Source organism: Phaethon lepturus, unplaced genomic scaffold, assembly GCF_000687285.1.
Source record: "Phaethon lepturus isolate BGI_N335 unplaced genomic scaffold, ASM68728v1 Scaffold53207, whole genome shotgun sequence".
In the NCBI taxonomy this organism is placed as follows: domain Eukaryota; kingdom Metazoa; phylum Chordata; class Aves; order Phaethontiformes; family Phaethontidae; genus Phaethon; species Phaethon lepturus.
In genome coordinates this window covers 1-13,009 of record NW_010550792.1, presented here as the reverse complement: position 1 = coordinate 13,009, position 13,009 = coordinate 1, and the positions used below count along the sequence as shown (strand labels likewise).

Below are 13,009 nucleotides of genomic sequence, written 5' to 3'. Positions count from 1 at the left end.
CTTACAAGCACTGTAGCAGATGAGGGAAGCTGTGAGCTATGTTCGGTCAGTGTATGTTCAAGCTCTTTCACACACAAATGGTTTTGCACAAGTGAGAGGTAATGGACTTACCAAACAACTGTCTAGACAGGCTTACTTCTCTTTCAGAAAATCCATGTCTTAAGCCCAGTTAATTGGGTTTAACCTGGCTATTTCAAGCAGAAAAAAAATAATTTGGAGAGTTAAACAGGTATACTTAATTCCAACAGTACTTGTCTTTACCCAGGTTGAATTCCAGCAGCCTAAATATGGATAGGGTTATATACAGGGGCAGACAGGAATAACCATCTGGTTCTGACTCCTTTTTGGAGAATATGGAAATGCCAGCAGATTCTTACTGCCATCAGTTCTCCAAATCCAACTGTACAAAACTGACCATTATTGAAACACTCTGTAGGTATAGCTGTGTCAATACAGGTCTCCTTTCCACTCTTACTTCCTTAAAAATAAAAACCATAAACTGTGCTTAGGTTCATATTGCTTTTATGGCTTTTATTTGTGGCTTAATATTTTATAATATTCATAATATTTCATAAATTAAAGCTGTCCTTGGTGTATGTATAGGATGTCAGTTGTTTCTTTGTGAACTTGAAGATCATCTATTGATTTTTGTATTGTGACTCTTCTTGCCACATCCTATAGATCCTGACAGCAAGCGGAGATGGAACCTGTGCTCTGTGGGATGTTGAGAGTGGGCAGCTTCTACAGAGTTTCCATGGTCATGGAGCTGATGTCCTGTGCCTGGACCTGGCCCCTTCTGAAACGGGAAATACATTTGTCTCTGGGGTAAGCAGGAGCTTCTGCTTGTAATAAAATAAAGGAAAGTGGAAGGGAAAAGGCAGCAAAGCAGGAGGCTCGTGATCTTACTGAGAGAGTGCTGGAGTATGTGTTGGAAGCCCCAGTGCAATCCACTCGTTGCAAGCACATTTTCCAAGCTGGAGCAAATTAAACCCCTGACTGCGGGGTCAAACCCACCCAGCCAGTCTGACTGCAGTTCTGCTAACTTAGCAAATTCCACCCCACACCAAAGCAATCCAGCCTGAGATCAAAACAACGCCTCTCCCGGGAAGGGAAAGCTCAGAGTTAGAGCAGCAGGCTCCTACCGCAGTAGAGGTGTGAGCCCCTGTGGATAGGAGCCTGGCACAGCAGACAACTTCCCGCTTTTGGCTCCTTTCTCATGCCCAGCTCTCTGGAGCCAGATGGGGTGTGCCAGGCAGTGCTTGGCATCGAAGTGGGGCTGCAAATAACGTGCGTGCCACTGTGTCCCTCAGCTGCTCCCCAGAAGCCAAGGGGTCGCTTGGACACTGGCTAAACCCTTGTACAAGTTGGAGTGGGGAGATGAGGCATGGCCACATCTTCAGCTGTTGCTGAGTCCCTTGTGCCTTCTAGTGGTACCAGAGACTTTTAAAGCCCCTTCGCCTGTCAAACACTGCCTGCTCCCTGTCCTGGCCCAGAGGAACCCACAAACTTCGCTGGAGCTGCAGGTCTGGTCTGGGAAAGTACCCAGGGCATCTTCCAGGTCTTGTCCTGCTGCTGAGGGATCACTGTTCCCAGGCAGCTGAGTCATTGGCATGCAGCCTGGCAGTGAGGCAGGCAGGGCATAAAGGTGAGTGAGCTGGGGCTCAGCACCTTCTCGAGATGGTCCTGGCCTTTCTCACATCAGAAATTGAGTGTGCAGGTGAGAGCTGGCAGGAGGTAAGAGATGACCTCTCTTACTGCAAGCAGGTTGCTACCAGTAACTTTGCTGAAGGTACCTGGTTTCTGAGCCCCACCAGTGCTGGCCCAGGACTGGTCCTGTGCTTGCTGTTGGATATGGCCCTTGTGCCAGTGGGTGCCGACCATGGATTAGGGGATTCCACATGTTGTGCATGGAGTCATTGTTCCATCCCTACACAATAAACCTGGACCTCGTCTGTTGTGGCTCTTTTATAAAATTTGGCTGGCCCAGCAGGAGCAAAGCCCAGCACACTGGCCCAGTTTGCCTGCTGCTATCACAGCTGCTCCAAAACGTGACTGAAAGCTAATTCCATCCCAGTGCATTACTCCTCCCAGGCTTTCCTGTCACTGAGCTTGCTTCCCAGAAAGGATAGATTCATTCTCCCTGGGAACAGCTCAGCTTATTATAGGGCAAAGAATCGCAAGCAGCTATGGTGCTGCTAAAAGAATATGTCATACTTGTGTCAGTGTAGCAGCTTGGGCATGTCCATGCCTACAGGGACTCACTTAACTCATCACATGCAAAATACCACTTCAGTGAAGGTCTGTCTTATATCATGTCAAAGCAGGTATAGCCAAAACAGTGTGACCTGAAGGTATGGTAGCATAGGGAGATTCCTTGTATATTGTGCCTATGTAATACCATAACCTTGAGTTGGAATAAGCAATGCCAATACATTAGCATGTAGGCTGGGTGCTGTTACATTTAATGACTGAACTGAAAATCCCAGCCCTCCTGGGGCTGTGCTGAGTGCCTTCTGAGCACTCAGGGGGCCCACCTCTCCGCTGGTTTCTCCTTCAAAACCTTAGGAGTCAAAGCACTAGCTTGTCAGATTGGTCTTGCCCTCAGACTCCCAGAGAAGTCAGTAACAACACTGCACATGGAAGCAGTACGAAGGGCTGGGCTTGGGCTGTGGTGGGGTTTGAGAGGGAAATATGCTGAGTCCGAAATGTTCTCTGTCCTGTTTGGTTTCCCCTGCGCAGAAACCACAAGTTGATACAAAGGAACATTACTGCTTTTAAATAGTGACGACATTAGTAAAAAAATAGTGATTTCATATTAACAAGAGAATTTTTAAAAAAGAAAGAAATATGTGAATTGTTAAGAGACTGTTTAATTTAATTAGCAATCATATTTGGTTAAAAATAAATAACATGTGTGGAACGGTCTGCTGGGCAGGATGCGCTAGCTCGGCAGAAGCAGCAGCTGCCTGGCTTGCCTTGTGCTTCCCACGTAGCGTCAGAGAGGCTGGGCCTACCGATGGCCTGCCCTTCAGCAGGGTCCTATTTATTGAAATCTCCCATCACTCTTAAAAGAAAAATCCATGCTCTTTTTCCCGTCACTGCGATTGTGACAGCAGCAAGGTACCGCAGCTGAGAGCGTGGCCCTATGGGTATGAGATGGCTCCTGCCCCGAGGACATTGCAGACTACGCGGGCTGAGCTCCTTGCTCAAAGCATTCAGTGTGCTGAGCATCTCGCAGCAAGCACAGAGTGTTAAACGATCTTTTCAAAGCACAGCTTGGAAGGGCAGGTTAGAGCTTGACAGCGAGATGAAATGCTGTTGTGTTTTTTTTCTCATTCCAGCCACGCCATAGAGCATGTGGGTACAGAAGCCATGGCAGGGGTTAACTCTGGTAGGAGGCTGGACAAGAGACCTTCTGGATGCACTGATTTCATTTTCTATTTCAGTGTGTGAAAAGAATTAGTTATAAAACTTTAAATGCTGGGTATTAATTTTTTATATTGGGCATGTTAAGTGGTAAGGAATGAGTCAGTTATGCAGCCCTGTAGCATGGTGGGACTGCAGACACAGGCATGGCAGCAGCACAAGCAGAGCAGGACTCTGAGTGCCGGTTAGTACAGGACTGCCTGCACGAACACCCCAGGCCTGTCTGAACCCCACTGTGCAGCACGGCAGTGCTATGCCGTGCTGGTCTGCAGCACCGCTGAGGCTCCAGCCTTCATGGCTTACTCTGCTCCTAACTGCAACTCACCAGGCTTGGGGGTACCAGTACAGCCAGTTCTGGGGCTGCTTTGCTGTTTAAATCCCCTCAGAGCTGTGATATTTAGAGCCTTTCAGTGTAGCTGGGCTTGATGACCTCTATCAGGCACATGAGGCGTGAATGTCACCATTTGCACAACTGTAGTGAATTTTTTTTGTCTTAATAGGGATGTGACAAGAAAGCCATGGTTTGGGATATGCGGTCTGGTCAGTGCATCCAGTCATTTGAAACCCACGATTCAGATATTAACAGTGTCAGGTCAGTATGTTTCTGGGAGAGGACACATTTGCAATGTTGAGCAATGCACTGGTTCTATTTTTGAAGTCTGACCTCATCCAAGTAATGTAATGTGTTCTGGTCTTTTTTTACTCATGCACAGATATTACCCAAGTGGAGATGCTTTTGCCTCTGGTTCAGATGATGCTACGGTATGTTAATTCAGCAACCTAATTTAGGGAAGTTCTGTTACTTCCCAAGTCAGATTTTCCTAAAAGACTAGGTCACATCCACAGAGAACTTCAAGTGACTAAACTGGGCCTGTGATACCACAGTTGCAGAAATAATAATGCTATAATAACGCTATAGGAAAAATCTGGTAGCACTTTGTAGGGCACCTCTTCAAACTTTTCTACATGAAGGTACTGTCCAAACATTAGTTTCAGATTTTCTATGTTTTGAAGTTTCATGATAAAAATGAGTTGTCTTAACTGGAAGAGCTTTGGCTTCATATAGTTGTTGGTCACAGCATGGGAGGAACCAGATGAAATGGTGCAGCTTGTGTCGGAAGGAGCAGCACAGTGGAAGGGCATGAAGGGAGCCTGCACATGTTGTGTGCACATCAGAGCAAGCAGAGGTGCCGTGGGCTCAGCAGGGATCTGGGCACACGCGGTCAGCTGGCCTCTCCAGCCCCTGCATCCTGAGAGCACAGCCCCAGCGTGGCTTTGGCCACGTACATCTCCTCCCTCTCAGCCCGACTCACTGACAACACTCTTCACTGCTATGAGTCACCACATTCAGGTCATCCTAGATGATACAATAGCTCTTACTGGATCTTACTTGTCTATGAGCAAGCTGCTAGGAGGGGCACAGTATGTATTGACAGGTAATTTTGGTCAGCACATTGTATGCAAAATGCTGCTTATCTCCTGATGCCCTCAGGCCCCTGGGTGATGCATATGGCTGGTGGCTCTCCCTGCAGCTGGTGGGTCTCCATGGGGGACTGGGCTCTGCCTGTAACACAGCCCTGCAGGGACTGAGCTGGCAGTTAAGTGTAACTTGAGAGCAGACCTTTGGGAGGCACCTGGCACCTTGTTTCTCCTGTTTATTCAAACATCACACCAAATTGCATGAGGTTGAAGACTCTAAAGGACTCTGCCCTCAGAGCATTTTTTGAGTCTGCTCCAATACTGGCTAAACTCAACAGAAACATTCCCTTTGTCTTTGCTGGATGTGGAGACCTTCCAAGGCTTTTCTGGAGCGACTGTAAGCTGCTTTTAGGTCTTAAAAGCTGCGATTATAAATTAATATCTCTAGCTCTGTGGTGAGCCCAGTGCCTCTCTGCACATTCAGATGCGGTACCGTGAGCACTTGGGATGCTGAGAGAGCAAGACGGAGAAATTGTCCATCATTAAATTCCAATGAGAGCACTCTTTTTATGCCCAGTACCACAGGCTCTGGGCTCCTGTGCTTATTAATTTATTTGATGGGGTTTTTCTCTCTTAACTATTCCTGACACCCACAGCTTGAGCAGGAGAATAGGAAATTCCATCTCTCTACTTTTGATGGGGGTTTTGGCAGTTTCCATCTACTTCATTCTTTAAATGAAGAGGTTGGTGTTTTCAGCGTTACAGACTGATAAAACTGACTGGTGTCCTTGAGCTCATTTATATACTTAGGGGTTTCGAGGAACAGATAATCCTGACTGTCTGGAGGGAAACCATAAAAGTATGCTCATGTGGCAGTGCTGTCACCTGCGGTCACCTCAACTCCCTGTCAGGACAGTCTGATGGAATTACTCATCAACATGGAGCACTGGGAGACCTGGACTTTACATACCTGGCAGCTCCCCACCGCCCTGCGAATGAAGGAGCCTCTCTGTTGTGTGCAGGGTTAAATATCAGCCATTTTTCATTAGTAAAGTCTTAATATTAGCAAACCCATCTGGACAGTGTTTGCTTAAACTTAACTTATTGAAGAAGGTTTTCAGTTCAAGTAGTTTCAAAAGTGCATTTTGATTTCAGCGCTAACAGACTACCTTTCTGCATGGAAATTAATTCTAATCTGTCTATTTATTATTTCCATATTAAACAAGCCTAAATACGCAGGCAAATGATAAAAACAGGAAGTGCAGATTATAGAGGTGATTGGGGATTTTCCAAGAGAATTGAAAAGCAAAGATCTGTATAAAAATGTATTATTTCACTTGAATTGTTTTCATGTAGGTTTTTCAGACAGAGGGGCCTCACTGAAGGGCAGGGGCTGTTTGCTATCCTGTCTTACACAGAGCAAGGACTACCATCTAGGCTTTCCTGTGCCTAGTGACTGTCTGAGCACCGTGCCTCGTGTTCATGAGAACACCGAACACTGGTCCGTGTTCTCAAAGATGACCAGAGATTTAATCCTCTGTCTCCCAGGCTCCAGCTGCAGCTAAACTGTTGTGTTTAGAGACTGTCTCGCCATGCACCGCCCCCCCAGCAGCAGGATGCCCTCATATGTAGGAAACCACAGTGGGGAAGCAAGAGGGTGGGGGGACCTCAGTGGGTAGCCATGGTCTGAAGCCCACCATTCATCTCTTTATAGCAGGAGGCTTAGAGAAGTGGTTTGGAAGAGCAAGTTCTTCACTCAGTTTATACAAAACAGCCTTGTGTTGCTTAGATCCCTGTTAGACTCCAGAGGAGTCCCAGTTACAGCGGGCAGAAATAGCAGAAGGAAAGAAACCAAGCAGCCGCTTCCCATGACGCCTGTTAGGCTGCAGTCCTTCCCCTTCCCATTTTTTAAATGAAATGTAGTAGCCATCGACTCCAGCCTTTACTGAGGCGTGTGTGTTGGTTTTGTTTTAATCCTAGTGTCGTTTATATGACCTTCGTGCAGACAGAGAAGTAGCAATTTATTCCAAAGAGAGCATCATTTTTGGAGCTTCCAGCGTGGACTTCTCTCTCAGCGGTGAGACCTGAACTTCGGAGGTTATCTTGGTGTTGGGATTTGAGGGGAACTGTGAAATTTTACGAGTTCAATTTAATAAAGCATTTGTTATTAGTATTTATTAAAAGTAATAGTAAGTACTAAAGGAAACATTTAATGCATGGAAGCCTTCTTTTGCCTCTCTAAAAATAATTACTTTTTAAATAACCTAACTAGCTATTGCTTCATTGTAGTGATGAAAAGTATTTTCTTGGCCCTACTGAAGGCAGGAAATATTTTGCCATTAACTACAGCTGGGCTAGAATTTCACAATAATGATTAAAAACATTTCAAAGGGAACATGAAATGTAACTAGGCTATTAAGCACACTTACATAAATAGTTTATAAAAGGATAATAAATGTTTAATAGATGGTAAAAGTGTGTTAGAGGAGCATGAAGACGGAGACATTACCATTTTTCACTACAGGTCTGGAGACATGAGATCGAGTCTTCTCTCTCCTGCCCCAGCACAAATGCAGAGCTCCTCCAGTCACACTGGGTGGGGATGAGTGGGTGGTGAACTGCCCTCTGCTCACGACAGAGTAAAATGTCTCTGTCATGGTCACAAGCACCACAGCTTGTCCCGTTGGGGACAATGAATCACTTACCAAATTGTCTACTAGGCATTCAACCATTTGTATTCAACTTGTTGCATAAAGTCTGAGCAAAATATTATTGCATTAGCTGTTGAAGTGCTCTTCAGTCTGTTGTGATTTGGAGTCATCTACCATCTCTAATGACTGAACAGATTCTATATATTTGACTCAATTTTATCTATATTTTTAACTATAAATTTTAATTGGTTCAGCATTTAGTATGGATAGCTCAGCAGTGGAGCAGGGGTGTCTAAGAGGAGCACAGCTAGCCTGGGGGAAGCAGTGGTCAGGGCTCGCTGTGTGCAGAGGGTGGCACAGGAAAGGTGGATTGTGGCTTACTGGGTGATGAACGTCCCAGCAGGGACGTCCTGCAGCAGGAGGCCCTTGCTGCAGTCAAGACGAGTTACCTACTTCTGACCTCACTTTGTAAAATCTCACTCTCTTTGTAGGTCGCCTACTGTTTGCAGGCTATAATGATTACACCATAAATGTCTGGGATGTGCTGAAAGGGTCCCGTGTATCCATTCTGTTTGGACATGAAAATCGTGTCAGCACCTTGCGGGTCTCTCCCGATGGGACAGCGTTCTGCTCAGGCTCCTGGGACCACACTCTCCGGGTAGGTGCTGGGAGCACCTGCCTTGAGTGCTTCTTTCTTTGTTTTTCTGATTGTTTAAAAAAAGGGCATGAGGGGGAAGGGTTGTTACAGGAAAATTGACTCTAGAGGGACTAACAAGGATATAAAACCACAGTGTAAAACATGAACAGAAAATTCAAATAAGAAGAATCCTCACAAAGTGCTAGCTGAACTGTTACGGGAATTTTTAACTTATGGGTTAAATAATATCATTGCTGCTGATACACTGTACCACTAATCTGACTGCCTTGCCAAATTTTAATTAAATGTTTGATAGAATAGTCAATGTCACAAACGATTGTTCAACTCTCTCTCTGCAGATCTGGGCTTAACCTGAGATCCTGTATGCAGAATCACATGAAGACTGATACCCTGGACTACAAAAACTGCATAAAAAAGCCACCCCTCAAAATCAAATGTTTGCTACATTGCAGAAGAGTAACACTGAACCCACAGATTAACACAACGAGGTAGAAAATGTCTGCTTGAACACACAGCAAGCATCAACTTGTAGTAAAATGAAATGTTTTTAATTCTGTTTTGCAGCTATCTTCTTTAATTAGAACTAGTTTAGGTAATTATAAAGGGACTTTCCTCTGAAGTCACCTGTATCATAAATTGAGTATTTCAGTGCACATTATGTATTTATTTGCATGAATTGATTTCCTTTTTAAAGTTAAAAAAAAAAAAAAAAACAGAAAAAGAAAAAAAGATTTCTGATTTTATCAGGATGTAGTATAAGACTTTGGAAACATTCCATAGTAGTGCATTGGATTTTGGTGTTGAAAAGTGGAAAGAAAAATAATTCTGATACTTTATGATGGTGTTATGGATGACTGAACCTTGGTAGCAAGTAGAGGAGCACCTACTGTGAAGGTACTGGCTGTTGTCATAAAAATGTATTTTTTGTACAAAAAAAGGAATCCTTTCAATCTCTGTTTTTTCCTACTGTCTTTTTAGATAGAAATAAGTCTCTCATCTCTGTTACCTGAATATAAAGAATCTAAATATATACAAAATGGTAAGTTGCAAAGATGAGGGATATAAACATGATTTACATAATCATGAGGTAATACTTAACCAGTAGTTTCTTAGAAATTTTTAATTGTATCACTTGGTGAGTGAATTTTCTTTTACTTAAAGGAATACTACATGCTAAGCACGAAGGGGTACTACACGCTAAGCACCGTTATACTGATGGTCAAATCTTTTCCAAGTCAGTCATAGTCATTCTGTGGTCATGATTCTTACTTGCGTTTTGAGCAGTTCATACTACTTTGGCAGGGCAACGTAGCTTAAACGTGTATTAAGGTAGTATATTCCCATTTTAAGGTCCTGCTGCAATGTCAGAGCAAATGTCATGCAAATGCAGGTCAAACCTTACAAGCCAAATCATACAGTCCTTACTCTAACAGTGATCTCCCACTGGCATGGACATAGTTTTGTTGTAGTCGGACTTGAGAATGAACAACAGTGAGTTGTTGAAAAGCTGCTGTGAGCCACAGTTCTGCCAGCATTTGATACTGTGCTCACCAGAGCCGGCAAGCCCGTCTGATCCAGGAGCTGCTGGGTTTCGGGGAAGCAGTACAGCCAGCCATATTGCTGGCAGCACCCAGCCCTCTGCGTGAGCTTGGTAGTGCAGTACACACTGGTGGGAGTACTCCCATGTGGAGTTGGTGCTGTAGAATTAAGATTTAACCAGATAAAACTGAGATATACACTTAATTGTAGAACTACTGGGAAATTATATCTGCATTTATACGTTGAAAACTATTGAGACTAGAGTGCGTCACCTCTGCTCATACTGATGGCTCTAACCTGAGCAAAGTGCTGGAGTAATGCTGGGGTCTTGCATGGTCTGGCCTTTGAAATGCAAGTGGTGACATACATCTCTGAAAAGATCAAAGATATAAATTATATTTAGATTGAAACAAGAGAAAACAAGCCCACTGGAGCGAGCTTGATCACAAGCTCACTGATCACTGGAGTTGGCTGTTCACATGAGTTTGATGATAATATCCTCATTCTATTTGAAAGTGGAATTTTTTTACAATTCTGTAAAAGTTTTATTAGAAACAAAGTCTCCTCATTCATTAAAGCATTAGGTTCTGTGAATCCATAACCCATTAACCTGGGACACTGACATTTGTATCAGCCTTCAGTCCCTAATGAAATAGTTCTGCTGTTTTCACTTGGAAAAGTCAACTCCGATGCTTTGCAATATTTGTGGCAAATTATCCCTGTAGCAAACTGAATGCACTATGGAAATGTCATATAGAGCTCACTGTGCAATATTGCGTCAATACACTGTACACATTTGCTCAAAAAAATAATGTTTAGATAGTATTTATTGGTAAAATGTTTGTTTCAAACATACTACATTGTGTTGATACTTATGAATGGGCTAAATACAATAAATTGTATTTTACATATTGAGAACATGTATATAGTTGTTTTTTCCATCGGTTAGGTACTTGTAATGGTACCTTTTTTCCCAGTTTTTTGGCATTTACTTTTTGCACTCTACAGTTTCGTAGACCATTTGCCCTGCAAAAATCTAGGGTGAAATACAGACCTACCAGAAAATTGCTTCTGGAATATCTTCTGGAAATACCCAAGGTGAGCCAGAGCAACTGGGAGTGAGCAGTCCTTGAAAGTACCCGAGACTCCATCTGAGCTCCTTCTGCATTCAAGCTGCCAGAATTCAGGTTGTGTTTTCCTGCTCAGAAGGATCTAAGATGTGATGTTTTCTTTCCAGATCCTCATCGTCATACCCAGGAATGCACTGGAAAACACAGAGTATGTAGAGTATGTGTTTTGTGGGAGCACAGGATTCTCCCTGCATTGCGGTGGGACACCAGTGAAAGCTGGGCACTGAAATGCTGTTGAGGGCTCAGGCTATCACTGTTTGGGTAAACCATATTTGCAGATCACCTTGAGATGCAGCAGTGCAGCTTTCTGCCTTGTCAGTAGAGAACTGTGCTGGGGTCAGCTGTCCTCTCCACTTTAGCGTAAGGTTTTGTGGTCAGCATGAAGGTGGTTGGTGGAAGTGCTTAGTTTAGACACTGAAAAAAGCACCTCCTTCATTCAGGCTCATTGTTTCATTTCCTTTCCTCTGAGGGGCTGGAGAAAGTGCTGAGACAGCTTGTTCTGAGTGACATCAGTGCCCAAACCGTCACCAGTTCCAGTGAGAATGAGGCTGACATCGCATCTTGCACTTCTGTTCTTGCAGGGAGAAACCCTGTGGTTCTTGCACTTTGGGGGCGCAGGGACTTGGCATCTGTGAAAATCACCTTTTTATTCCTGAGGTAATGGTGAAAGCTGTGAACCAGGACGGGCCTCAACTTCCCATCAGACAAATGAAGATAGAGGAACAGGGCACTGAAGTATCCATTGTTTTTCTTACTGAAGGTTGGCCAGGAGGGCTTGAGACACACACACACACACCCCCCGCTTTGGTCTGTCAAGCTATCTGTGTCTCGGAAATGCCTCTACTCCTTTCCAGAGGGGGAGGTTTTAACCTTCTTCTTGTCCTTTCCCCAGCATGTCCCAGCCTCGGAGAACAGCCGTGCAGCTCTGGGTGCAGCAGGGAAGCAGCAGTGTCACGTCAGACACCTGGCACTGGCCTGACCTTCCTGACCAGCTCCTCAGCTGAAGCCAGGAGGTGAAGAAGCAGCAGGCCCGAAAGGTTACACAAGTGGGCTATAACCACCTTAAACATATGGAGAGCAAGGGAGGTATAGCTAGGGCAAAGTCACTGTCAGACGGCTCCGTCCTGTTAAACAAAAATGCTATATAAACAGGAAGGGTGGAAAAGGATATTGCTAGAGAAAGAGCAGCCTCTCCCTCTTGCTGTCTTGCTGTGAGGAATGCAATAGGAAATTCCTGCTCCAGGATTAACAATTGTAAGGAAAACTCCAGTTAAAAAAGCACATGTGTAAAGCACTGGTGAAAAGTAAAGATACCACTCCAGCTACTGCACATAAACACAGACTAGATTTCCCCGCTTGAAAACAAAACAAAAGCCAAATATGGGGATGAAAAACTAGGAGTTTGCTTTAGGAATGACTGTAAGAGATCGGGCCAATTCTTGATAGTGATCTGAGAAACTGCAATAGGATTGATTCCAACCATCTATTTTTAGATTTTCTAATGGGATGTAAAATGGAGACAGAGAGCTGTAACTCAAGATAGGTGGAGTGTAGCCGAGCAGTCCCATGCTGCTACGTTGGGCACCTCGAGCCCGTTCTGCAATGAGAGGTGGGAGTGTGACCCGGCCCCTGGCGGCTGCCACGTCATCCCTCCCAGCGCCGGCGCGGGGCTGTGCGGTGACGGTGCAGTCACAGCCACGCTTTGCAACGGGCCGCCATCTGAACCTCACCTGCAAACTGGCACTGAGCAGGAAGCACAAGTTGGGTGTACCTGTGCTGGGCCTGCCATAAATCTTGAGGTGGTATTTATGGGAGTTTTGGTGATGCGTTAAGCAGTTGGTGGTACTCGCAGCTGGGATGCAGGGGAGGTGTCTAGCCAAGATGTCTCCATGGTGCTGTGCAGATGACACTGCTCGGCCGGTGGTGTTCTCAGCCGTTTTACTTTACACATCAGTAACCACCTTTGTCCCACGAAGGTCCTAATCTTAAATTTTGCCTATGTGCCCACCAAAAAGCAAATGCCACTGCATTTGTGTCGTGAACACACAACGCACTCCTATGAAAACCTGAAGCTGCTTTGACGCAAAGAATACAGGTTCGGGCCCCTAATGTGGCAAAAAAGGCCCGTGTGAAAAAGGCACCTTACGGTCCGCACCCGGTAACGCGGCGGGCCCTGGGGAAGCGCC

The 13,009-nt window shown here is 44.9% G+C and overlaps 1 protein-coding gene across 1 annotated transcript; it reads left to right on the top strand.

The window, feature by feature from the left end:
- Window positions 1-681: 681 nt before the first annotated feature.
- GNB5 (guanine nucleotide binding protein (G protein), beta 5) lies at window positions 682-8,846 on the top strand (the record flags this gene model as incomplete). The annotated part of the gene is made up of 6 exons (XM_010290638.1): window positions 682-825; window positions 3,927-4,018; window positions 4,140-4,188; window positions 6,826-6,922; window positions 7,988-8,154; window positions 8,493-8,846. Coding segments are annotated over 6 exons (561 nt in total), but the record flags the coding sequence as incomplete, so codon positions are not given.
- Between the last annotated feature and the right edge of the window lie 4,163 nt (window positions 8,847-13,009).